The following is a 25,147-nucleotide window of genomic DNA, read 5'->3' as shown; positions in this document are numbered from 1 at the left end:
TGCACTGTTAACATGTGTTAACAAGTGCCCGGTCCTATATGTGGCCCTGTAGTAGTGTCGATGAAAAATTGTGGCCCCCTCCAGCATTTAAGTTGCCCATCCCTGAACTACATACACAGTCCCCTGCACCTGCCAGTCTCCAACCTGGAGCATGGATCTGGAGGAGTCGCGTTCACAAGTAATGACTCGGAAAAAGCCGAATAGAGCCGAACTCTGAACGAATCCCCTCTCCCTCCCCAATCCTCCTCTTTCAGTCGTGGTGCAAGCAGCCATGTTGCCGAGAGCTTGTTCCGGTATCAGGGCAGGATCGTGCGCATAGACTGCAGCTCCTCGCCTCTCTCCCCCTGCCGCCCGAGACACGCACCTCCTAACAAGAAAACCCCAGTTTACCGATAATGGATGTTACAACTTGATGATCCTCCTTCAGTCGGCTGGTGTCGGGAATAAAAGCAGTCGGTGTGCCGACAGGACGAAGTGGTGTATCGCCACACTGCAGTGCAGCACTGTTGAACGACCTTATTCCAATCACGCAACACAAGGAAGAGCGCCGGTAATTTCCGTGGATTTTGAGTTTTGTGGGCTGCTCTGCGGCCGCAGGAGGATAAGCTAACGAGCTAGCTTTGCTTCGAAAGAAACACTGAATTAGCTTGCTACATGGGCTAATATTGACCAGCCAGTTAGCTAGCGCAACAGATTAATTCGTGTTTCTCACCTTCCATGTGATCATTTTACATGGTGCTGCTTTTATTTTTTGGACATACTACCTTGGATATCTCGCTGGGAACATTTCGAGTTGTTTTGTGTGAGTTGGGAAGGTCGAGACCTCGCCGGGAATAACTTTGGCCTGAAAGTTTGTAGACCTCGGACCTGGTTTCAGACCTGAGAGGAAACATCTCAGACACAAAAAGAGAAAAACAGGCGTCGACACTGCGTTATGAAAACGACGCTAGATAAACATTTGTTGTAGATTTCCGCGACAGTCAGGGCTAGTTAGTTAGCAACATTACAGGTTAGCATGCTAGCCACCTAATTGAACCTTGTCTTGTTCAATACAACCAACTTTTCTTCAAGCTAGCCCAAGTAGCTAGCTGGACAAAACGTCAGAGCATCAGCTCGGTAGCTCCCTGGTCACCGTCGACACTGATAAATGCCACTTGGGAATTGAATGTCGTCACACCAAGACCGAAACTAAATAATACATCTTCTTTTCCGTTTTATTCTTGTTGACAAACATGGGACGTGCGGTTGCTGCTAGCTAGTTTCCAGCTAGCTGGCTAACTCGGCTAGCCGCTGATGTGGGATTCAACTTGTTGATTCAAGGGCTATCTGTCGTGCTGCTAGCTGGCTAGCACTGGACATCTGGAACTGGAAATTTTCCTCTGCCATCAGCTAAACTTATTTTAAATGCACAATAGACACTGAAGAATTGGTTTCCCACCCCCTTTTTGGCAACTACAAGTCTTTTAAAAATGTCAACAAGGACCCCACTGGTGCAAGTCATTGAAAATTCTAGCGGGCAGGTAAGATCAATCTTCAAATCAATCTTATACTTCATATTTGTCTATGAATCTACTACCACTGTGAAAATCGTATCTGCTGTGGATGAGAGGCCCTGTTTGGCCTTCCACAATCTCTGGTTGTCCCTTTGCTTTTTCTCTGTCTCTGTTGTCTTTGCCACACAGCAGTGATTCACCAGCTTGCCTACGCACTCACACTGGATTTCCCACTCTTTGCAGAATAGAAGAATAAATTTAGGCTTCTGTTTAGTCTGTGTGTTAGGGCATGTCCTCCTACTTGACTTTTCAGTACTTTGACCTGTTCCTATACAAACAACCCTGTCAGACAGTTCAATATAGATGCTATAAAGTTGGCAGTACAGAAACCCAGCATGCACAAATCAGCCCAATTATTATTTCCCCATAGTACATGTTATAGTGTTCTTTATGCACCATTGACCATAGGAAACATTGATAATCCATTGTAAGATGTCAAAACAATGAAGTGTTTTTTAAGAAATTCCATTTTCATAAGAGAAGAATTTGGCCTTTTGTTGGAGGCTTAATGCATTGTGTTTAATACACTATTGATTTGCAACTTCTGTGGTAGTGTAAGCATGGCCTTAAAAGCCCCTTCCAGTAATGGTCTCGCTTAAGAAACAACTGTATTGTGTTTATGCAGTTAGCTGTACGTGTTGGTTGTTTCAAAGTTTTTGGTGGTAATGCGAACTTGACATAATTATTTTAGGTTATTTATCATAACCTTCATTAAGGGATCAGGAGCAGTCCTGGAACAGATGTAGATTTCAATTGTGAGATGTTAAGTAGGAATTGTCATTTCTGTGTTTGTGACAAGAGGTGGTTCTAGTCAATCATAAGCAATACGCATGTCTCTTTTGACATAAAACTATTGACCCTTATCCAGAGACCAAAGGGCTCCTAACCATAGTAAAAATACAGTTTCATTTAATATTACTGGCAAAGTTGCAAAGGATTTTGTGAACTGGAGGTTAAACAAAAAGTGTGAATGTTTTGTTTCCATTCAGTTCAGTAGAGAAACACTCTGGTGTTCTTCAAAGTTTTAAAGACAAAGAAACTTTGTTGTCCTCTGTAAATCATTATTAGAAGGCCAGAACAAAGCTCTTGCTTCCAAGACATTATCTGTCTTAATCTTGTTGACAGTTTTATCCTCAGGTTCATTGTAATTTGGAAAAAGCCACACACACTCGCATGAAAACCATTATAGTTTCTGATACAAACCGTGACATGCATTACTCGGACAGCTGTTGACAAGCATCATGTGATGCAAAATCTCTTATGAGTGTTGGTTGGAAACATTTGTGTGTCTGCGTGTTGACAGAGTGGTCAGTGGATGATGTCAGCATGTGTGTGAAGCTAAACCCATTTCTATATTTGTTCTGCTGGGGTATCTATAGGTATATGAATGTAGCTGCTGTGAGGATTTGGTGTGGTGGATTGTTTTAGCAGTTGGTCAGTAGTTTTGAGTGTAGCAGCATACAGAGAGTAAATGCACACACATAAAAACATGGTTAAACCCTTTTGTTTAAAATATGTTATTACACCTGACAGTGGCTATTAAAAATGGATAAAATGATAAATAAGAGGAGCGTTACTAAATTCTACTTTTTCAATATGTCCCAAGAGCTGCAGCCTTGGTCAAACAGTTTTCTACCTTAAACACTGAAAGCCCAACCCAGGTGTGTAAACTGTGCAGCCAACCAGACTGCACATCTGCTCTGACCAACCAATAGGGCCTCTTGGTGTTGAAGACTCAAAGGTTCAAAGATTTTGTCTCTCCTTGCTTCTTGTACAAATAAAATGCTGACAGAAGTTGTCTGTTGATACCATGATCTCACTGTGTGTGTCGGTGTGTGCCGGCTTGTTTTACACAATCATGGATCACTGCTTTCATTACATTGTACAGGAAAGCACATTGACAGCAGCACTGGTATGCAAGTTGGTAGATAGGTGTAGGCAAATAAGCTCACACATACATATTCTTACATGGCTACACCCTTGCCTGGAACAGAGGTCAGAGACAATACAGTTGATTATGTAAGTATTTAACAGTACAAGCAGGTCAATGTGTGTTTGGTGTATTTAGAACAAACTTGTGCTAACACGTGAATATTATCCTTCAATATTGGCTGACGTCCTCATTAAATTCAGAGGAGAGTGATTTACTGTTGCTGTGATAACTTCTTACAGTTGTATACTAAGGCATGAAGGAGTATAAAACCAAAGTGCAGTATCTTGGTGATTAATAACCTTCAAATTGAACTTCCTGGTATGCACTGTTTGTGTAGCGACATGCCTGTACCAATACAGCCTCCTGTGTCATTTTGCTGTAGTGCTATTGTTGGTCTGAATGCACACTTGCTCATCCTGCAGTACCTAGTGAGGATTTAGGGGTGTAAGAAAAAAAGTTTGGGGTCATGGCAAGTCCTTAACTGGGCTTGTAGGCAAAAGGTCATGGATGGATACTCCCACACAAACACAGTCTGTTTTAAAGGCCATGTATAGAAAGCCTTTGGTGTCGGGTCTCAAGATACAGGACAAAATGGCACCGGACATGAAGACTGGTTGAGTATTGATGTTACGGTCTGGTCCTGCACATTTTGATCTTGTTAATGTGTTGCTAGGTTAAAGCAAATATTCTCTAGAAATCCTCAAGTTGTATCTGCAAAAAGACTGCTTGACTGGACTAAGAAAGCTGTTTATTTAACCATTTTACATTAAATTAGCTTGATGGTGATTTACTTGATTTGGATGGAAAGTTTGCAAGCACTTTTTACACATGACCAGCAAACTGAGGTGTTAATGGTTATCAAGGTCTGTGGAGGTTTGTGTTTTAAAAGTTACAGACCAAGCATGACTACCACCCTCTCATCATAAACAGTGGTTGAGCACATATCATAAGAGAGCTGTCAAATGAAGTGGAGTGAGTTGTGACATCTTTCTGGTGGTGTGAAATGGCAGATATGTTGAGTGACTTTGATCTGACATGTTGCCACATAAGGTTTGGGGCTGGCTGTTAGTTTGAGGAACTTATTTGGATATGACACCCATTATCTGTGTGACACCAGTTCAACCTTGAATACCAGGAATTTGTAAACAGCATGGTGTTGAAGCAAGTTTATTAAAATGACAAAGTACAATGTATTTTATCTTAAACTATTTGATTTCAAAATAGCTGTAAATTGATCCAAAATGGGATACTGCATAACTTGTGTAGTTTGCTGTAGGTTTGTGCTCTTTGTCCACTTCCCCAGACATGATCAGTTGATTGTCTGATTTCCTGTTTTACAATGTTCCCTCTCTATTCATTGAGCCACGTCTTCTAAAAAGACAGACTAATGCAGCCAGAAATACTGGTCTGCCTCTTCAATTGTTACTTCATCCTCCATTTCATTGTTTGGGTAGTTGCACACTAGTGGAGCGAGCTGGATCCTCCCTACATGGAAGTGTGATGGATTTGAACCATTAATTTGTCCAAGCAATATTTCCTTGTTGTAGAAGTCATGGCGAGAAGATAATAAACCAACTAAATTACATTAGGACTTGATTGAAATGTTTACATTATGTTAACCCGAGGGTTATGTATACAACACCCTCCATTTCCAGGTAAATAAATCAAGACTCAAGGAAATAAAGTACAAATCACAAGATGGCTTATATGAAGGCTAAATGCCTGCTTTACCTATCTAATGTATACCAAACCCGAATATTTCAGTAAAGGTGCATGAGGTTTCCAGAAAAAAACCCTGTAAGAAAGCCAGTGTAGCCCCTTTTATTGAAGTTACCTTTCCACAATGGCTGAGTGTGCAGGTTTCTTTTTTTTTTTAACCAAATGAATGACTCCTGTCATGTAATACTGCCTGCAAGTATAAACTTACTGTCACTGAACATTGCCCCGCTTGTGTGCCACTTTATCAAGCAGGAAACATGGAGACGGTATCTGTGGGAATCCTGTGGGAAAGGAGGACCATTATGTTTTATTGTTGAGCTTATTACGAGATGGGAATACGGAGAATCAGATGCCAGTCATGTCATACACACAGCTGACAGGAGTTGAATGCAGAAGCCTTGACATTGTCATTTATACACCAAAGTAAAATTCAAACCGGGAAACTTAAAGGTGCGCTGTAGAGTTATCTATCGAACAAGTAGAGTTGTCTTTACTTTCAGTGTTTCTCTCCAGAACACATTGTGTGTGGCCTCAGGTTCCTCCATATGCTGTATGTTTGATTATCATGTATTGTTAACATTCATGTTTGCTTGCTCACAGTCCTCTTCTACACTACCTTTGTTGTAATATCACATTGATCAGCGTGATAGTGTGAAAATACAATGCAAAATGTGTATTGTGTCTGTTGCATGCTCATTTGGTGTGCAATGCATGTTGTTTTTGTGCATTAACATTGAAACAAAAGGGGAACCAGCCTGTAATAATTTATTTCATAGCAATGTCAGTGGTAAAAGAACAGGGTAACTTTTTAATGTTGAAAATCATCATTAGGGCCTGACCGATTTGGGATTTTTGAGGGCGATAACAGTTTTTGACAGATTTTTTTATGTGGATTGTGGACCAATTGACTCTGCAAAGGAACACAGAAGGCTCATTTCTTAACCCATTGAGGCCTGAAAAACCGCTGGGCAATTTTAAAATAAGCCTCTAATTTTCTGGAAATTCTGGAAAAATTCTGGGAAAAAAAGTGTGAACTCCAAACACTAAATAATAGATTTTTCAGCCTCTGTAGCAGATAGAAATGAAATTCAAAAAGTATTTGAGAGCTTATACAAATACTACAAAAAGACTTAAACGCTTTCCAGGCTTCAATGGGTTAAACAACTAATCTCTTACAATATTTTACTTTACACAGACAATGTTTTGCATTGTCAACTGCGTAACTGTCTTTGGAAGTAACTCTTGGAAGCTTTTGTTGATAGAGGAAAGAACATTTGATTTGTCCAGCACTATCAACTGAAAAATATATCGATCTTGCTCTACTCAACATGAGAAATAATGGCTCTGGTCAATATGGAATTGGCAAAAGAGCCAAAGCATTAAGTGGGAAAGAAAAAAATGAAATGGGAGCATGCAGAGGTAAGAAGTTTGATTGAAGAGTAGCTGGACCGGATATCAATGGTTATAATATTTTTTGGCAATGTGTCTTGCATTTTCTTGGAATTCAGAAATCAGTTGGCTCGGAGTGATTTCCGGGGCATTTTTTTATCATTGCCAGCCTGGCAAGCAACTTTAAAATTGAGTGTGTTGGAGCCCTGCTTTTCATATTTGACCTTTTGTAACCTGCACCACGTCTGAGGTTAGTGCAGTGACGGTTGCAGGTTCAAAATGCCGTCAAGCACCACAGCAACAAAAGACAAAGCAAACACAGTATTGGAAATAGGAGTGTAGCTGAGCAGTTCGATGTATTTCACCTGACACCCTGGGAGTGTGAAAGCCTGGTAGAGAATCACCCAGCAAGCTGTTGAGCTGGAAACTCAATATAGATGAGATAGAAACGCTGAATGTGTGAGAGTATTGACACAGGCATTCTGATGAAGATGCATTTTAATATTCCAGTGTTCACCTTTTCGTCTCCTTATTCCTGCTCCCCTTGAATGAGTCATCTTGTAAGCAATCTATAGCACACACACACACGCACAGACACACATACACAGTTGCTGTTACGCCCAGGAAACCATAAATTATGCCTCTCTCCTTACCAGACCAGTCACTAGGCAGATGAACAGAAAGACAAAGCTAGCCAGGGCCCTAGCAACAGAGAACCTGCTGCAAACACACACACACACACACACACACACACACTCATACACACACAGCAGATCACACACTTCATCACATTCACATTTGTTCTTGCCAGCACAGACACACACACGAGCAGTCCCTCATTTTCCCGGCACACAGACTCATGCAGTTGGTTGTTAATTGGATCGGAATAGCTTTCTGTTCATTTATACCTGCAGTACTGGTGGGCACTTAAATATAGGACAAGCAGGTGCTACCTAGGTGTTTAAACAACAATGCAGTAAAGTTCAGTGCTTTATGTGTGTGTGAGTGTGTGATTGTAAGGGAACAGGGTAAAACAGGCCTTTCCAGTTGAGCCAAGTGGTAGGTGTGGCAGCTAACCGTAGACCTGCGAGTTGAAGGCTTGACGTCATTCAGGTGAAGGCGTGTGGATTTCTCTCACTACTTCAATGTAATTCACTCTCTGTTTTGTCACCTGATGGTCGTCTGCCATGAATACAGGATTTCTTCCTGTGGTCAAATGTTGATGTTTCTATTAAAGATAAATTAGGGAACATATTTTGCTGATTTTAGCTTCATATTTGTATTTTGGGTGTCTACTAAAACATTTTTATATGCCTTAACTTTAAAAAATAAACTCCTTTTCTCTATCTGATAATGGGCTGTAACTTTTGTCACATTTTTCCAAAAGTCAATTTCAAACTAATTTGAAATGAAACGCAATGAAATGAAACTGAATTTGATTTCAGTTTGCTTGCCCAGCTCCAGTTCAGGCACTACAACTGCAACACTCCCCACCAGCATACCCTCGCAAATCCTCTTCCTCCCAGCGGCCCAAAGCTCCTGTGATCAGCGATGGCTGCCTGCAGCAAGGCTGCTGAGCTAGCCGACCACAGCTAAAGTTAGAGGCAGTTAGCATGACTTTCGGAACAAGTCAAGCTTTTGGTCCACCAGGAAACTCAATAAATCACCAAAAGTTGAGGCAGAGCAGCTGAAAGACATCAGAGGGAAAACTATAAAACATTTTCAAACTACTTAAAACTATCTGTTGCATCTGTAGACTCTAAATTTTGAATTCAAACATCTTAATATTAACTATGTTTAAACCATTGTTTGAATTTCAGATTGAAGTGACAGCCCTAGTGCCTGAATATACCTGTGTTAACCTTCTGTCTGAAACACTCTGTTTTAGCGCCACTCTTTTAAAGGCTTTTGATGTGGCGTTACTTACACCAGAACTTGATTCACCTTCTTAAATGTGTTTGAAACAAAACTAGTTTTAAATTCTTTTAGAAGCCCCAACTGTTGAGCAACCTAATTCTGTGGCTTTAATCTGAGGCCTTTTACAACTTTTATCCGGCAGGATTAACTGCGTCCACTGGAGGGAACTTTCAGATCTCTGCTGAGTCACACTGATTCAGAAATCCAGTCAGAATGGTAAAACTATTTTAGTTCAAATCATAGTGGAAACGCATATTAACAAGCCGCCGTGATCAGACTAATAATTGCATATCTTTGATTAATGACGTGTACACCTAAAAGATAATACGGTTTTGCTATTTCAACCCAGTTGCTTAATTCAAAGACAAATTGGGCTTTGCAATCATATCAAGCCTAATTCATCTTTACTAACATGGGTGGGTTTTTTTTTTTTGCCATAACTTAGGTTAATATTCTTTCTAAGAAAATGCAGGTTCAAACTGTCGGAATTCAATGTATGCGCATTATGTCCAGAAGACGGAAAACCAGTACAATAAGATGAATAACTACTTGTATAGTTAGATTTTTTTAACATGGGCATGTCCTTTGGGTGGCTGTGGCTCAGTTGGTAGATTGGTCGTCTTCTCATAGGAATGTTGGTGGTTCAATCCCTGACCATGGCAGCCTACATGTCGAAGTATCCTTGAGCAAGATACTAGCCTCGGCCACCAGTACGAATGTGTGTGTGAATGGGTGAATGAGCGTAGTGTAAAGCGCTTTGGATAAAAGCGCTATATAAGTGCACTCCATTTACCATTTTACCATTTAAAACATCTACATACCTACACATTACAAAACCAAACCAATAAATGTCATAAAAAACAAAGCTGAAAGAAAGTACTTTCGTCAGAAGATGGCAGGGTAATGTATTGTTTTAGGCTAATCCATCAGGAACAGTAGAAGAAGTAGATATTGTGCGAGAGAAAAAAGAACAATAAAAAAGAGGTTGCTAATCACTTGAGTTGGGCAACTTATGTTCTTTCATGTCGGCTTGGAAACAGCTGATTAGTCATGTGAGTTTAATGTTCGCTACGTCAGAACTTATTCGGGAAAAGTGTTTCCATTTAGTGCATTAACTATTTTTCGAAAAACAGAAAAAACACCTCAAGTGACCATAAAAACTTTATGCGCATTTTCGAGAGTTTTAACAAATTTTGGTGTTTGCATCAAGCTTTTCTAATGGGAATCTTCAAAATGGCACAGAAATTTGTTGATGGGAACACCACTAATATGTGCCAAATCTGCTATGAAACACTGCGGGAAACCCTGTCCCTCATCTATCTCTACATGCATTCATCAGCTTTTCAAATCAGCCACCCTGTGAAAGCTACACAGACCTGTTTACTCTGGTGGCTCATATACACTGCTCACGCTCCCTCACACACAGTTGCATAGCAGCAGAACGAGGGCACGCAAGGAAGTGCTGTGCAGCGTGTCCCAACTGTGACAGCAACAGAGCAAACAAGAGCTCTGAATTGATTTGACACACATGCGCACACACAAACATACAAATATACACATACCTAGAAGGTTAGGGTAATCCAGTTCAAGAGAACACACACACACACGACACTTACTTCACAGCAAACTGAGACTAAGCGTGACACCACCTTGCTAAAGTAAGGGGCCTCTCACCCTGTGTGTGAAGGTTGGGGGGTATGTATAGTGAGTATGCATACTAACTGCCATATATTAGATATTGTCCTACAAAGATTCATTATATGTAAAAACTGTTCTGTTTGAATCTGTAGTTAGTGGTGTCAGATAAGCTGTAGTGTAATAGTGGGGATAGACTGGGTCTTGATTGAACCAGCACTACTTCTGTAAAGAACATTTCTGCTAGACAAAGTATGTCATGAAAATACCTTTTCTAAACTACCTTAAAGCATTAATTTCTGCACTGTATGTTCTGTAAAAAAGTGTCAACATAGTAAACATATGCACTAATGCAGACAGATAAGGATATGCATCTATAATAGGCTAATATTGGGCAATAAAATTAGCCGACATATATATTGGCCATGCTTTGAAAATTGTATTACAATGATCATGCTATGATTTTTCTTTTTTTTTTAAATAGTCTGTTTAATACAATTATTCCATATCTGCGGCACCTCAATACTTAACTAAGAATGGTAATTTGACACACGTTTTGCCTTTAACAAATATTGCACCCCTGATTAATTGTTCAGCCCTACTGTGAAAATCCTTCGACAGCTCTCCTTATCAGCACGTTGCATGGTTTGTCATTTATTATTGAAACACAGATATGATGAAATAATGTTCTGCTTTGTAACCAAAAGACATTTATTAAATGAGTCACAGCCTGTATTTTTTTGTTGCTCTGCTTCAAAGCTATAAATGGCCCAGTGTCAGCCTCTGCTGCGTGAAAATCGTGTTGCACAATTTAAAAAAACAATAAAAAAACCCTGAACTTGGACTTTTATATTTTAGGTAAGACAAAATGAGCTTGTAAAGGTTAAGTGTAAAACAAAGATTGATATATATATATATATGCAACATATTGCGATATATACAATGGACAGAGTAGTTTTTTTCCTGTTCTCTATATTAGGGCTGGGCGATATATCGATATAAAAGATATATTGATATATTTTAAAACGTGATATGGAATTAGACCATATCACATATATCGATGTAGTTAATTTTTTTCTTTCTTTTTATATAAATGTTGCCCTTACTAGGGTTTGTCATATTTAGTTCTTTTGTAATGTTCGTTATTCTTTTCTCAAATATTTTTTTTTTCTGAAAAAGATTGGTCTATTTTATTTCATATGTTATTTGTATTTAAGATATTTTTTAAATTAAAATAAGCACTTTATGGAGCTTTGATTTATATATAAAAAAAAAAAAGGTACTCCTGTTATACAGTATTTATGTTCACTTAAATAAACGGTTTCAATAAAACTACTTGTGACATGTCATATTTGGCTTTGACTGAACATTTGCTCTCACTTTACGATAAAAATATCGGGATATATATTGTATATCGATATTCAGCGTAAATATATTGGGATATGACTTTTGGTCCATATCGCCCAGCCCTATTCTATATATTGTCGTTTACATGCGTGTTTGTTTACATAAGCCATCAACATTTTTGCCAATCGCGCTGATTCTTTCCCAAATCTGAATTACACAATTTTTTTTTAACAGAGCCCGAGAGTCTATTTTATTTATTGTTTTGTTTGTGGTTTATTTTATTTCTGTTATTTATCTTGGATATATTAATATTTAATTCCACAGTTCACTTCCAATGTTTAATATTCTTGAGAATTAAAAGTTAATTGCTCTTGAAAAGGATGTGCTTGGATTATTATGCTCTATTATGATTATATCAGTGGCATAAAATGCTCTTAAAATGACATCAGGGATACTATCGTTTCTTGGGATATTTTAATATCAATATTATATAAATATATCATCCTAAAAATGTCTTATCTTGACAGGCGTAGTTATGGAAAAGAGCGAAGTAAGACTATATGAGTGGTAACTAGTTCAAGGTTCAACACATAAAACTTTCAGTCTCCTCCTGTTCGTTCGCTGCTGACCTGAGGAAGCACATGTATTCAGACTTTCCCTGACTGTTTAAAGTGCTGCATTCATTCATTTTATTCCCACCCTTTCCCAGAAATATATCATATATTCATGCAAATCTGCAAACACCATGGTCCTGTTTAACTGGTTCTCCATTATGAGTTGAATCAGAAAAGGTGTCAGACAGGTGCAGTAACATTTTTCTCAGGCATTTGGCAGCTTTTTAACTTGTGTTCTTCTAATTTCCCTCTCATTAGAGTGGTTGTTTCTATAGACTGTATATAAATAATGGACGTAGTCACCGTGACATCACCCATTGGTTTGTGGACTGCCCGTTGGAAGCCTCGAGTTCAGCGTTATAGTCGTCGCCATCTTGCGTCGCCATCTTGTTTCCGATACGCGGAGCAGACCATATTTGGACTGTGGAGGAGGAGAGGGATCTGATCACTGACTACATGCCTCTCTACACCGGCAACCCGACTGAGAGAAGCTGCTGCTAATTCATGTTAGCATTAACTGGAGCATTAACTGGGATGTTAGTTTTGGCTAGCAACAAGATAAAAATGTATGTTACTTACCTCAGAAAACTGAACAGCGACTCCTTGGAGTGTCTGTTAGTCCAACCAAATGATGAACAAGACATTTTTACTATTTTTTTACTACTTTTACTATTATTTATATAACGTTATATATAACTTCATTGACACGTTGCCATGGATACGCATTGTTCTGCTTCTCTCCTGATGACGGCTCGCCTTGTTAGTGACCTGTCAATCAAAGGTAGCATCGCCCCATATCATATGATTCTTTATCTTCAATTTTCTTCTAAATGGGGCCATTATTAGAACTATTGACATCAAATTGTCTTGAAGATGTTTTACTAGCGATTGAGACCATAGTGTTGTCCTGAAAAAAAAATTTCTGAGGTAATAAGTCAAGTGAGAAGTTTTCAGATTTTGCACGGAAATTAATGATTTTTTTTTGCAGCCAAACTTGGAAACCCCTGTTGGAATTTTTGGTAGAATGCAGGCTTAAGGCACTTCCTGGTTTGCCTCCATGCTCAGACACGGAGATTGCCGCCTGGTTGTTTCACATGAGTCCTCCTAAAGTTAATCCCTGCAGGGGTTTCCCTGTAATTAGCTAGTAGATCCAGTTAGCTGTAGTCATTAATTGGTGTTTATATGTGAAAAGCTACACTATAACAAGAAAAATTTGGTAAAGAAAAGAGGGAACCGTTCTAATTAGGTTGGGTGTTTTCGACCATCATCATATATGCTAAGATATGGTATTATATTAAGGTGAGACGCTACAGGCAAAACATCTTTTTTTTTCATGCACTGTTAAATTTTGAGGTTTTGGGCTATTTTTCTCCTATAGCGTGTCTTCTTTCAGAATAGGGGAAAGAAAACATTCTAAATGAACTAAAAGTAAGTCTTCTATTGTGACTAAAGTCTAAACCTCATCGTCACAACATTGTTAAAAAAGCTCCCGCTCTCCTGCACAATATTGTACTTTTTACATGTTCTATATTGTTGTTGCTATGAATTAGATTCAATATTTTGTCTTCAAAGGTAATTTCCATTCAGAATTTATGAAATCTTTAAAGGCCGTTTTCTCAAAATGAATTTTTTTTCTCGTGCTCCAATGCCATAAACCTCAACTCCAGCTACACTTGCATAGACCTTAGAAACTTATTAGCTTTATTCCCAACTATATTCTGAAGGTTTTTTCTATAAATCATTCATACCCTGATGTATAGAACTTTTTGTTCCTAAAAACATGACAAAAAGTTATTTTTATGGCTTTTTACAGTATTAATAAAATAAGAGGAGAAATCCCAATTCCCTTCTGTAAAAAACTTTTCAATCAAATATATCAACAAAATAAAATGGTAACTTTGACATTTTCTTTATTCAATGTTCAGATTTCTGTCCTAGAAATATATGCAAATCAGCATACATTTAATGAGTTCACACCTTATTTGCATATGTAAACTTAACATTTCAGAAAACTTGTAATGCAAAAAAATATTGTCTTAATATAAATAAACTGGGGAAGTTCCATGGTGAAATGTATCTTGGCATTAAAGGGGAGTATAAATAGAAACATAAACATATGAATAGCAGGGTTGGAAAAAAAGAATGGCTGGGAGGAGGGAGGGAGCAAGAGAAATTGAAGAAAGGATGAAAGAGATACAAACCAACATCGAGAGAGGGCAGAATTCAGTGAGCGACAAATCTCCATGGCAACACAGCCATCACGACCTAGAGTTGGGAAGTGTGTGTGTGTGTGTGTGTGTGTGTGTGTGTGTGTGTGTGTGTGTGTGTGTGTGTGTGTGTGTGTGTGTGTGTGTGTGTGTGTGTGTGTGTGTGTGTGTGTGTGTGTGTGTGTGTGTGTGTGTGTGTGTGTGTGTGTGTGTGTGTGTGTGTGTGTGTGTGTGTGTGTGTGTGTGTGTGTGTGTGTGTGTGTGTGTGTGTGTGTGTGTCCTCCCACCCACAAATGTCAGTATAATGCAGCAGCTTTTCTATGTGGTTGTGTTATGTATCCAATAAAGACACATTTGTTATTGTTTTGAGCTTATTTGTTCCACATATTGTACCAGTCCATAGAAATGGAAGAAAAATATGTCTTGTGTGAGTTATATTGAGTTTGAGGATTGAATGTTAAAAATGGTTTAAATTTTTAGATTTAAAGATTAAAGTATTTCTCTTTTCAATTTTTATTTTAGGGCCATGAAACTGTCTTCATATATCTGAACACAGAAATATAAATAATGAAAGATCTAATATATATATATATATATATATATATATATATATATATCACACACACACACAGGATAATTAATTAACAAAATTAATTGAGACAAGTGTAGTTGACAAGAATCATGCTCTCATTAACTGCACTCATAATTTCAGCAAATTGCAGCAGTTACAGACAACACATCTCCCAGCTGATGACATTTCAAATAAATTATAAGAATGCAACCTGCAGGCCCCACAGTAAACTTGCATGTAACAAACATTTTAATGATCTCTGGGTCCAGTTGTCCTAATAGTTCGGACTGTGTCAGTGTAAATGGGTACCCAAAACCTGTGGAGATGTGATTTGAATTCAATAACAATGCTGTTTAACCCATTTAGGATGGAAAGTTTGCGTGTATATATATATATATATATATATATATATATATATATACACCTTTAAGACAGCCCAGTTACAGTAGGATGATGACGTACACTTACTGCATATGCTGTGAACTAAATGTGATAAAGTTATTGCACTACTGACCGTTTGTTTTATTGAAAATATGGCTTTCTTTCACCACAGTGCAATACATTTCTCATAATTTTTTTGTTTATTGATGTTTTAAAATGTTAATGATTTTAAGGACAAGGCAAACTTTGACATTCTATGCAGTTTATTTAGAAAACCCTCAGGTTTTGGAAAGTTGTTTTGAAACAATGCTTCAGTGTTAAAAGGGTGTTTCTTGAGGCGTAATTAGGTCTTCTATTGAATGGAGTTAAATTGAGTTTGAGGATTGAATAATAAAAATTGTTTAAATAGTTAAAAGTAATTCTCCTTTTAGATTTTTATTTTATAAATGTCTTAATATTTTCACCACAGAATTTTCAATCATATTCAATTCAATCATAAACTTTTTACCTGTATTACCACACTTTCAGTTAAGATAAGCTCATTTGGACAGGATAAGTTAATTAACAAAATTAATTAAGACAAGTGTATCATGCTCTCATTAACTGCACTCATATTTCCTGCAAATTGCAGCAGGGGGTTCGTTATAGACAACGCATTTCCCAGCTGATGACATGTCAAATTAATTATAGCAAGGCAGCCTACAGGCCCCACAGTAAGCTTACATGCAGCTGACATTACAACAGATAATTTAATAATCTCTTGGTGATAAATTAAACAACAACGCTGTTTAAAACGCACACCTTAAAACACAAGGTGTTTATCTGGAAGAGAGAACCAATTGGTGCGGTCATTAGTGCTATTATGGCTTGGTTGAAATGAGCCAGCCTCCTGAACAGAAATAGGGTTTCATTTGGAATTATTATATATCTTGAGTTAATTTGGTAATCAACTGTCCCTCACCCAGCTCATCCCTCAGTCTCCACTCATGGCCCTCACATTTTGGGGAAAACAGTGCACATAACAATGTCATAGCAAACAGAGTAAAATCGTCTCTGGCATTGTAAAAGTGTAAAGACCTCTGATTTAACCTCATAAATTGGTTTGCAGCTCATTACTCTTAAATTTAATTAAGTTTGATATGGTTGTCCCCCAAGGTTATAATTGTCTGTCCTCAACCATTACTTCACTTTCCAATCTGAAATTCACAGGTGCAGTGCAGAGTGCTTTTTTCAGCGTTCTATCGAGCCCTTCCTCTGAGTCCACAGTAGCTAACATGAGTTGCCTTCAGACAGGAAGGGACAGTAGTTAAATTGTAGTTAATTATTCAAAATGAGAGGGAACAGTGTGAATAAATGTAATTATTACCAGCAGGTTGTGATGTGGTATTTAAGAAAGTGATCCGTATAAACCGCCTATAATAGCTGCCAATGATACATCAGTTTGTTGGTTGCCAAAGTTGGCAGGAAAGTGGCTTTATTTAATTGGAGTAATAATGGGCCTGTCTAATTATTATACCTCTTATTATCTTCCCTCCCTGTGTCGTGTTGTTCAATCTAAACAATGATAGACAAATGTTGTTTTCAGTTGCAGAAAACAGTCATGTAAGGTGAGGGAATCTACTCAGTCGGGTGAAAAACAGGGAGAATAATGGTCTGGAACGCTGATCAAATTATAGTTGATAATTGATCAACGTGATCTGGCGTGGCAGTTAGCAGGGCTGAAGAGAGCACTTTGTTATTTTTACAATCTTGTAAATGGTGTTTAGTTTCAGCTTAGCCTGGTTTGTCACGTTCATTTTCCAAAGTGTGTGTTTTTAAACGTCTCTGTCCTTTTACGACCCCTACTTTGCCTCCGTGCCGTTGATGACATTCTTGCCTGTGTTTGCCTATCATGCGTTTGGGTTGAGCTGTCTCTGGATACTAGTGTGCTGCAGACACTTTAAGTGCAACTCCTCTAGGGTCACTTTCTCAACCGTACTGTGTAAAATTCCATCTGGTTGTATCTGAGTGGCTTCCTCCCAGAACTCAGATTAGCAAAGGTCAGTGATAATGAGGCTTGAGTCAAAACACAACCAGTACCGGCTTGGATTAACATTACTGCTGTGTGTGCGTGTGTGTCATGTGCACATGCTTGTGTTTGCAGTGTGGTGGTAATTATTTGGCCGGATATAAACACCACACTAATGATCTCTCCACACGGTAGGTACAGAACGACAAAGTCTGCCCCACATCTGTCAAGCTTGACACACGGTAGTTGATGAACTCTGATTGATGGACGGTTATCGCCGACATTTGTAATTCTGAAGGGAATCATGCGTTCGACCGTGTGTTTCCATGTGTGTATCCGTCTGTCTCTCTGCAGTTAAACTCACATACAACTGGATCCATCAGCCTACTATTTTAAGTGCTTAAGGACCACTTACGGTTGCAGTTCTTCACAAATATATTTAATGACCGCTTTGTTCCTCACTCCCCTTAAGTGGGTTTTAGAGGTGCAATTTTGCACAAAATCGCATAGCAAAAGACATTTCCGGCAATCAGTGAGACTAAAACCAGGTCTACCTTATCTGCTGCAGGCCACATTAAGGCCTTTATTGTGGCTCAAAACTGACATCCATAGAAAAGCTAGGTTTCATTTTGAACTGGTGCTTCTGCAGATTATTTCTATTCCTTATATTTTATAAGCTAGCCTGGGTATACCCATTCTGCCTTGCGCGCCCGATTTTAGTTTCGAACGGCATGTTGTCCATGGCCGATTCTTAGCCCTGCTTTTTGTATTCAATCACAGAACGGGGTGGGACATCAAGACGGTGACGTGTACTATTCAACAGACGGAAGCTTGTAGTTTGCTTACGGATCCAACATGGCTGCAGCAGATGCGAAGCTCTCTTTCAATCTTGCTGTAGACAGTGTTGTAGATAGTTTAGAGCCAAAGTTTATTTTAAAAGAAGAACAACGTTTGGCTTTACACTCCTTTATCACCAAGCTAATGGGGTTTAGCGAGACCCCGGTCGTTGTGGTCGTCTCGCCTTATATATGTATATAAGTCTGAAGAGTGTGCATATGTGGAGTGTCCTTCTTCCTTCATATATATCTTGCACAAACGGCAAGAATTGTTCGTGTAAACATCAGTCGTCTTCTTCCTCGATGCTTCCTCGTCGAATTTCTGTCGCTCTACATACGTCTGGTATAATTGAGACGATTGATTGTAGATTAAGAGCTACGTACAGACGCTTATGATAGACATTCGTAGCGCCCAATAAACGGCTCTGGACATCATAAACCAAGCCTCCTCTACGGAAAAATGAATAGGTGGTCTCCAGACTATATCTCATTTGTGATATAGTCTGGCGTTAGCCAGGCTAGTTATAAGCCACTAAAGCGGCAAAAAATTGGCATCTAAGTTTAAAGTTTTTGTAAATTACAAACTTGCAAAAAAGAATCCATCAAATGAAAGAATAACAGAAAGGTTTGTAGATGATAACCTTTATTTGTGTCATATGATTTTATTATTTTAAACATACTCTGTTCTACAGGATTGCCTGAACAGATTTATAGGCAAAGGTGCTTAAAAAATGAAGACATAGCAGTGCTAGATGCAGATTTGTAAGTGAGGTGCCACTGCAGTTACAGCAACTTGTCTACTTTTGCCTATAACCTGGATCATCTATAGATTACACATGCTGCCCAGCGATATTTTGAACCTTTTTGAACAACTTTGCTTCGTGTCCGTGTTTTATTGTCACCTTAAGTGGTCAACATAGTCATGTGATCGGTTACATGTATGTTTGCAATTTACTACCGCAAATCCGTCAACAAGAGGTCCCTTATCAGGCGTAAATGTCATTTACGAACCCTGAGTTTGAACTCAAGTTTGACAGCTTTCTTGACTGTGTCAAATTAGTTTTCCTTTAGAGCACACTGGAATCTTGGAATCTTATGTTAGCAGTTTCAAGTTAGCATTCATGAGTCACATACAAAATCAGGGAGTAACTTGAGAGCAAAACAATGACGTCACGTATTGTCCTCCAACACATCTATAATTATAACTGAGGGGAGAGAGGGTGTGTGTGTGTGTGTGTGTGTGTGTGTGTGTGTGTGTGTGTGTGTGTGTGTGTGTGTGTGTGTGTGTGTGTGTGTGTGTGTGTGTGTGTGTGTGTGTGTGTGTGTGTGTGTGTGTGTGTGTGTGTGTGTGTGTGTGTGTGTGTGTGTGTGTGTGTGTGTGTGTGTGTGTGTGTGTGTGTGTGTGTGTGTGTGTGTGTGTGTGTTGGGGGAGGGGGGGTTTGCCTAGCCTGCAGCTGCCCAAAAATGAAGGAAGAATCAGAAGACAAAAATAGTCGGACATGAAAGAGGATAGGAGAGAAGGAAGACTAAAGAGTTGAAGACTCTAGAAGAGGGAAAGAACTCAGAGGAAACACGCTTGAATTCCAACATACTGTACTTTTTTTTACAATGGTCCCAATATAATGTCAATAGAATACTAATTTAAAAGTTAAGCCTGCTGACTACTAGGAGGATGATCCATTTTAGCACTAGTTAATGAAAGACTGAAAGTTCGCCTCCCTCCACTGACCTTCATGTCAGTTGTACAGTTACACCAAGGTTGACATGTTATGCAGCTGTGATTGGCTGGTTAACTTTAGTTTCAGCCCTCTCTGAAACAAGAGAAATGTGAGATTGATTTTTCCTTAGTTTTATAAAAAAGGTGAGGTAGTAATGACATTTACATTTCTAAGGCCTAATCCAACATTCATTTGTTATATATCAACTCCATTTTGCAATTTCAACTCCAGACATTCATAAAGCTAAACCTCTCAGCTTTGTTGCGCTTTTTGTCCTTTTTTATTTGTGATTTGTTTTTATTTTGTTTTTGTAATGATGTGGAAAGTCCCAGTTGACTGTTACATAATGTTCCCTTTCATTGCCCATGCATTTGTTAAGCAACCATGACTATGTAACTTGTTGTCAGTGATGGGCAGCAAGTGAAGTCCTCTGGATGGTTGTTGTGTCTTCAGACACTGTTGGGTTATTGCTCCAAAGCAATGGATATATCTCAAGTTGTTTGTTACACAGTGTCGTCACTGAATGTGACGCGAGTGAGCGTGTCTTTTAATCAGTTTGATTGCATTGTTTTCGTAAAAATGTGCTTTCTGTTTAAAAGTACAGACAGAAGAAGATGGCAAGTGCATTAACTGAGTACATGACGTGAGACAAGTGCATAACGGATCCAGTGGGAACAGAGTGTGTCTGATGGGGCAATAGTCGGATGCTTGCTTGCTGTTAGGACACAGAGTTAGGCTGATCTTTGCAGGCCAATATCAGCACTTACTTAATCAGAGGGCTGCAGATTTTAAAGACTTTACATTAATGCTGTCTTACTCAGCAGCCCCATTGAAAGCTTCACCTGCCAGTCAGCACACTAGAAACCAGTTGACTCTGAAGAAATGTGGTCATGCAGGAAATCGGACGCTTCCACATGCATACACACACACACACACTAACATTGTTCATGCATTGCACCCACATTTTTCAAAATCATTTGTCCAGCAGTGGAAACTGACATATTTAGACTTCCAGAGGCTACTTTATGTCTGCTTCAATTTTGGTCTAACTATAAATTAAAAGGTTTTGAAATGAGAGCAAATCGCTGCATATAATGACCTTTACTTTTATCCACAAGCTGTGTCCTTCCCTTTCAGACATTTCCTGCCTCTAGCTTTTGTCACGCATGTACATATATGGATGGATAGATAGAAGGATGGATGAAATTTCAACTTTTTGCAAGTTATATTTGGACTCCTTACATTTGTAAACTTTGGTACTTGCATTTTTTTCTCCTGTACCTTTTTAAGTTGCATCAACACAAACAAAATAGGATGCCTTATTACTTTCTAGAAGCCCTTGGCGAAACGAAAATGTTTTGTTGAGGGTGAAATTTGACCTTCAGGTGCTATTTTGGACAGCAGTACTCTACTAGTGACAGAGGAAGTTGGATCACACAGACCACTGTGCGGACTGATCTAGAAATCAACTTTGTATTATCCGACTTGGTCTCATTGTCTTGAATAGTGTCCACATATGACATATTGTCTGTCTCTCTCTTCCCCTCTCCCACATGATCCAAAAATAAAAATCATTTGCTTCCCCCTCACACAAGGCCACATAAGGACCTTCCTGCGGGTTTAATGTAACTGTCATTTGTTTTTAATCCCTGTCCCCCCCCCCCACTTGTGTTAAAGATTAATCTGGCCTATTACACTTTGTGCAGGTCTGCACTGTCAGCATGAGGATGTGGGGGGGGTGGTTGGGATGCAGACATTAGATCATACCATCTGGAGTAAGAGACACACAAACACAATGAAGTAATCATGGTTATCCTTGTTTCCCATGGCTCAAGATATGCTAACAGAGGGAGTAAGATGTTGATAAAAATGTGGTCTGTGGGTAATTTGGTACAAAGAGCGAGACTCTAATTTGTTCAGACTAGAGAGAGATAATTAGGTGAATAAAATGACTCGTCGAGAACAAGAGAAAGAGATGATTAGTGCGAGCTTCTTCAGTCCACACCAACAGTGTGAATTTCACTGGACCGTCTCTCTCATTGGTGTCAAATCTCAGAGAGGTGTGTGTGATTTATGCCGCTCTGTGCATGTCTGTGCACCAGCACCAGTGTGTATTCCTGTATCCGCGTTCTGGTGTTTGTGTCACAGCCCTGTGTGTGTTTGCGTCTCGTCACCCTGGAGCCAGTCGTCCTCTCCTCTGACCCTGATCCCCGTCACCTGTCCGCTCAGATCATACACGCACGCACACAAGCAAGCAAGCACAAACACACACACACACACACACACACACACACACACACACACACACACACACACACACACACACACACACACACAATTGCTGTGACCCTTTCCTGGAGTTGAAACCCAATCGCAGTTGCCAACCATGCAAAACTTGCCAGCACAGCAAGGTTTTGTTTTCTTTTTGTGTGTGTGTGACTCGAAAGACCTACTGTCTGCTGTGAGATGAACTGAAGAAATTTTACTCCACGCTGCCATATGAAGAGACTTTTAAAATGACTGTACACATTAGTAGCCTTGAGGGTTCAAATTAAAGTCACACAGATACAATCAGTGAACCAGGGGTAAAAAGTTGTTTTATATTTTGATTTATCTGAAGACCAGTATGAATATTTTACCGAATAGTGTGTGTGTGGGCCATGACCTGCTGCTTTGTGAAACATTAACACAGTAAAACAGTGGCAATAGGAAAATCAAGACTTAGGCTTTTTTCACACCTGCACTTTTTAGTCTGGTTAGCAGACTCTGGCTCTTTTCCCTTTTTTGTCCAGTACATTTGCAATGTTTTCTTAAAGTGCATTTGGTATTCTACTGGTATACTTTTGCCTGCTATATTGCCCAGATAATAACCATAGTAATGAGCGATATCAACTCTGCTGTTGCTCTATGTAAAAATGCAGAGCAAAGTTTATTCCATGAAGAAAGCACTCAGAGAGGAGTGGACCTTCTCTCCGTATTTACTGCTCTCGCTCCAGACATATTGGACCAATAAGCAGAGTGAATTTTCTCATATGGTTTATGATCATGCATTTTGGTTCAATTTTTCTCTGTGTGAAAAGAAACTGAACCGAGGTGAAAACACCAAGTTTACAAACTCATCAACTGATTCAGAGCAAAGTATGCAAACTATAGGTGTGAGAACGCCCCAAAACTCTTTGTTTACTTTCACTCTACAAAAGAGAACCAGTATTAACAGACTGATTGCTTAGTTTTAGACATGCCCAATAATGAAGTGATATTGTGGTACAGTGAAGGAAAACTATACATTTTTCTATACATAAGTGGTTGTGAGAGTTTTAACTACAAGTTTGATAAGACGGGTCATAGAAGAAAATTGCTTTGCTAAAATTGTACATAGTTTATTTGTAGTAAGTGTTTTTGTTCCCCTGTTATTCACATCTTTCTGTGGATAAAGCAGCAGACCTGTTTGTCTTCCCCAAAAATGTGTTATTGGCAAATTGGTTGAAAGTGCAGCTTCCAATAACAGATTTAGATTGACTAAAACAGCTTTGTTTTTTTCTCATAAAGTTTGTTGAGTGACAAAGATTCTTCACCTCTCTTTTCTTTAACAAAGTCCAACCCTCTTGGGTTTTATTTAGCTGTTTCTCTCTCTAGGAACCCCCAGTCTATTTTGGCTGTCCATTTAAAGCATCTTAATCTTTCTACCAGATTATAATACAGATCTTGTAACACCCAACTAGCTTTGTCTCTACAGAGCGGTTCTCTGCTGACCGTTTCTAATCCATAATAAAAATTGAAGGCATTTTGACAAGTACAATCAGGAATTACCAACAGTAGACAAAAAACTTTTTATGAATTAATTTAAATTTTATAGTTTTTAATTGAACTGTGGCAATGGCGAGTTGATCTGTTTTATTTGTTTTATATGAGTTTTAAGTGCATTTTAAAGCTGCATAATTACGTCAAAAAGCTGATGGAAACCTTTGGAGTGAAAAACTTGCTAACATATTGCCTTCTCTCTTCTCAGGAGACAAAGTCATCTGGCCGCTCAAGCATGCCGCGATGTCGGAACTCCGTTGCCACCACCACATCAGATGACCAGCCACACATTGGTAACTATCGGTTGCTAAAAACCATCGGCAAAGGCAACTTCGCCAAGGTCAAACTGGCACGACACGTCCTCACCGGAAAAGAGGTAGGCATGCATTCACACACCCTTTGAAAGATTTAATCCAGAGTCGTCCTGATTTTCTGAATTTAAGACTTTTATTTTTAGCCACTTTGGTCACATTCTGGAAAAATGTTTTACTATGGGCTCTTTATTTAACTTGAAACTGGCTTGTTCAACAACAAACCAGCGATCCTAAGAATCTTAATTAAAGGGGACTTATTTTGCTTTTTTTCAGGTTCATACTTGTATTTTGAGTTTTTATTAAAACATTTTTACGTGCTTCAATGTTCAAAAAAGCTCAGTATGCTCTGATTGGCTATTAGTCGTGGGTCTTTCTCATTTGCACTATCTCTGCAGCCCAGGAATGACTGTAGGGAACTGTAGTGGCACTTTGTACATATTTATAGTATTACTGTGACATCAAAACCATTTTAAAATGCATATTAATGCTTTCAAAGTATTTATTTTGCCACTAGACCTGCTTTATGATTAAAAAAAACATGGAAATCTTTAAGAAGAAGACACATAGGCACCATAAGCCTTTGTCTAGAACTAAACTGCTTTGACTGCTCTACTTGAAATGCCATGAGAAATTGTTAACAGGTGAGGAAACGTGGCCATGTTGTTCACTGTGACAAGTGACAAATGGACTCTTATCTTATCTTTCAATTTTCAGTAGAAAAAAAAAATCTGATGTTTTTAAATAGCAAAGATTTATAAAAAAAAAAAAAAAAGAAGAAAAAAACACTCTAAATGTTTGGACTTCACATTAATCTTCCTTCCTGGTTGCTGAGGGTAGAGGAGGGGTTCACGCTGTGACACACAGGAGGTCTGGTCTGATCCTGGTCTCCCATGGTTTTGGAGACGGTACATCTGCTTCAGGAGATTAGATCGCCATTGTCAGCTTGAATAGAGAAGCCTAAATGTCTCTGGCTTACTGTAAATTCCAGATGTGATGTAACGTAGTGGTCTGTCCCTTTAAGGGAAAAGCTGCGTCTGCAGTGAGCCCATGCTGGGGTCTGTCTGAGGCCCAGTCAAGTACACTCTTGGTCTGTGTGTGTGAGAGGGAGAGCGAGAGGGAGAGCGAGAGAGGGGTGGGCGGGCTCTGTCAATGTGTGACAGCTCAGTGCCTGACACCCTGATAACACTCCATGTGACTCGCTGGC

At 39.0% G+C, this 25,147-nt stretch overlaps 1 protein-coding gene across 7 annotated transcripts in view; it reads left to right on the top strand.

Annotated features, from left to right (window-relative positions):
- Positions 1-296: 296 nt before the first annotated feature.
- Positions 297-25,147, top strand: part of mark2b (MAP/microtubule affinity-regulating kinase 2b) — a 60,690-nt gene continuing 35,839 nt past the window's right edge. For 5 of the 7 annotated variants that reach the window (XM_059355607.1, XM_059355606.1, XM_059355605.1 and 2 more), the window contains exons 1-2: positions 297-1,520; positions 23,838-24,005. In XM_059355607.1, the coding sequence (XP_059211590.1) occupies positions 1,470-1,520; positions 23,838-24,005 (219 nt within the window). In that variant the 5' untranslated portion in view covers positions 297-1,469. The remainder of the gene's footprint in view (positions 1,521-23,837; positions 24,006-25,147) is intronic. The other 2 variants (XM_059355611.1, XM_059355610.1) reach the window with 1 other exon arrangement.

This window comes from Centropristis striata, chromosome 17, assembly GCF_030273125.1.
Source record: "Centropristis striata isolate RG_2023a ecotype Rhode Island chromosome 17, C.striata_1.0, whole genome shotgun sequence".
Lineage (NCBI taxonomy): Eukaryota > Metazoa > Chordata > Actinopteri > Perciformes > Serranidae > Centropristis > Centropristis striata.
This window is presented reverse-complemented; position numbering and strand designations above follow the sequence as displayed.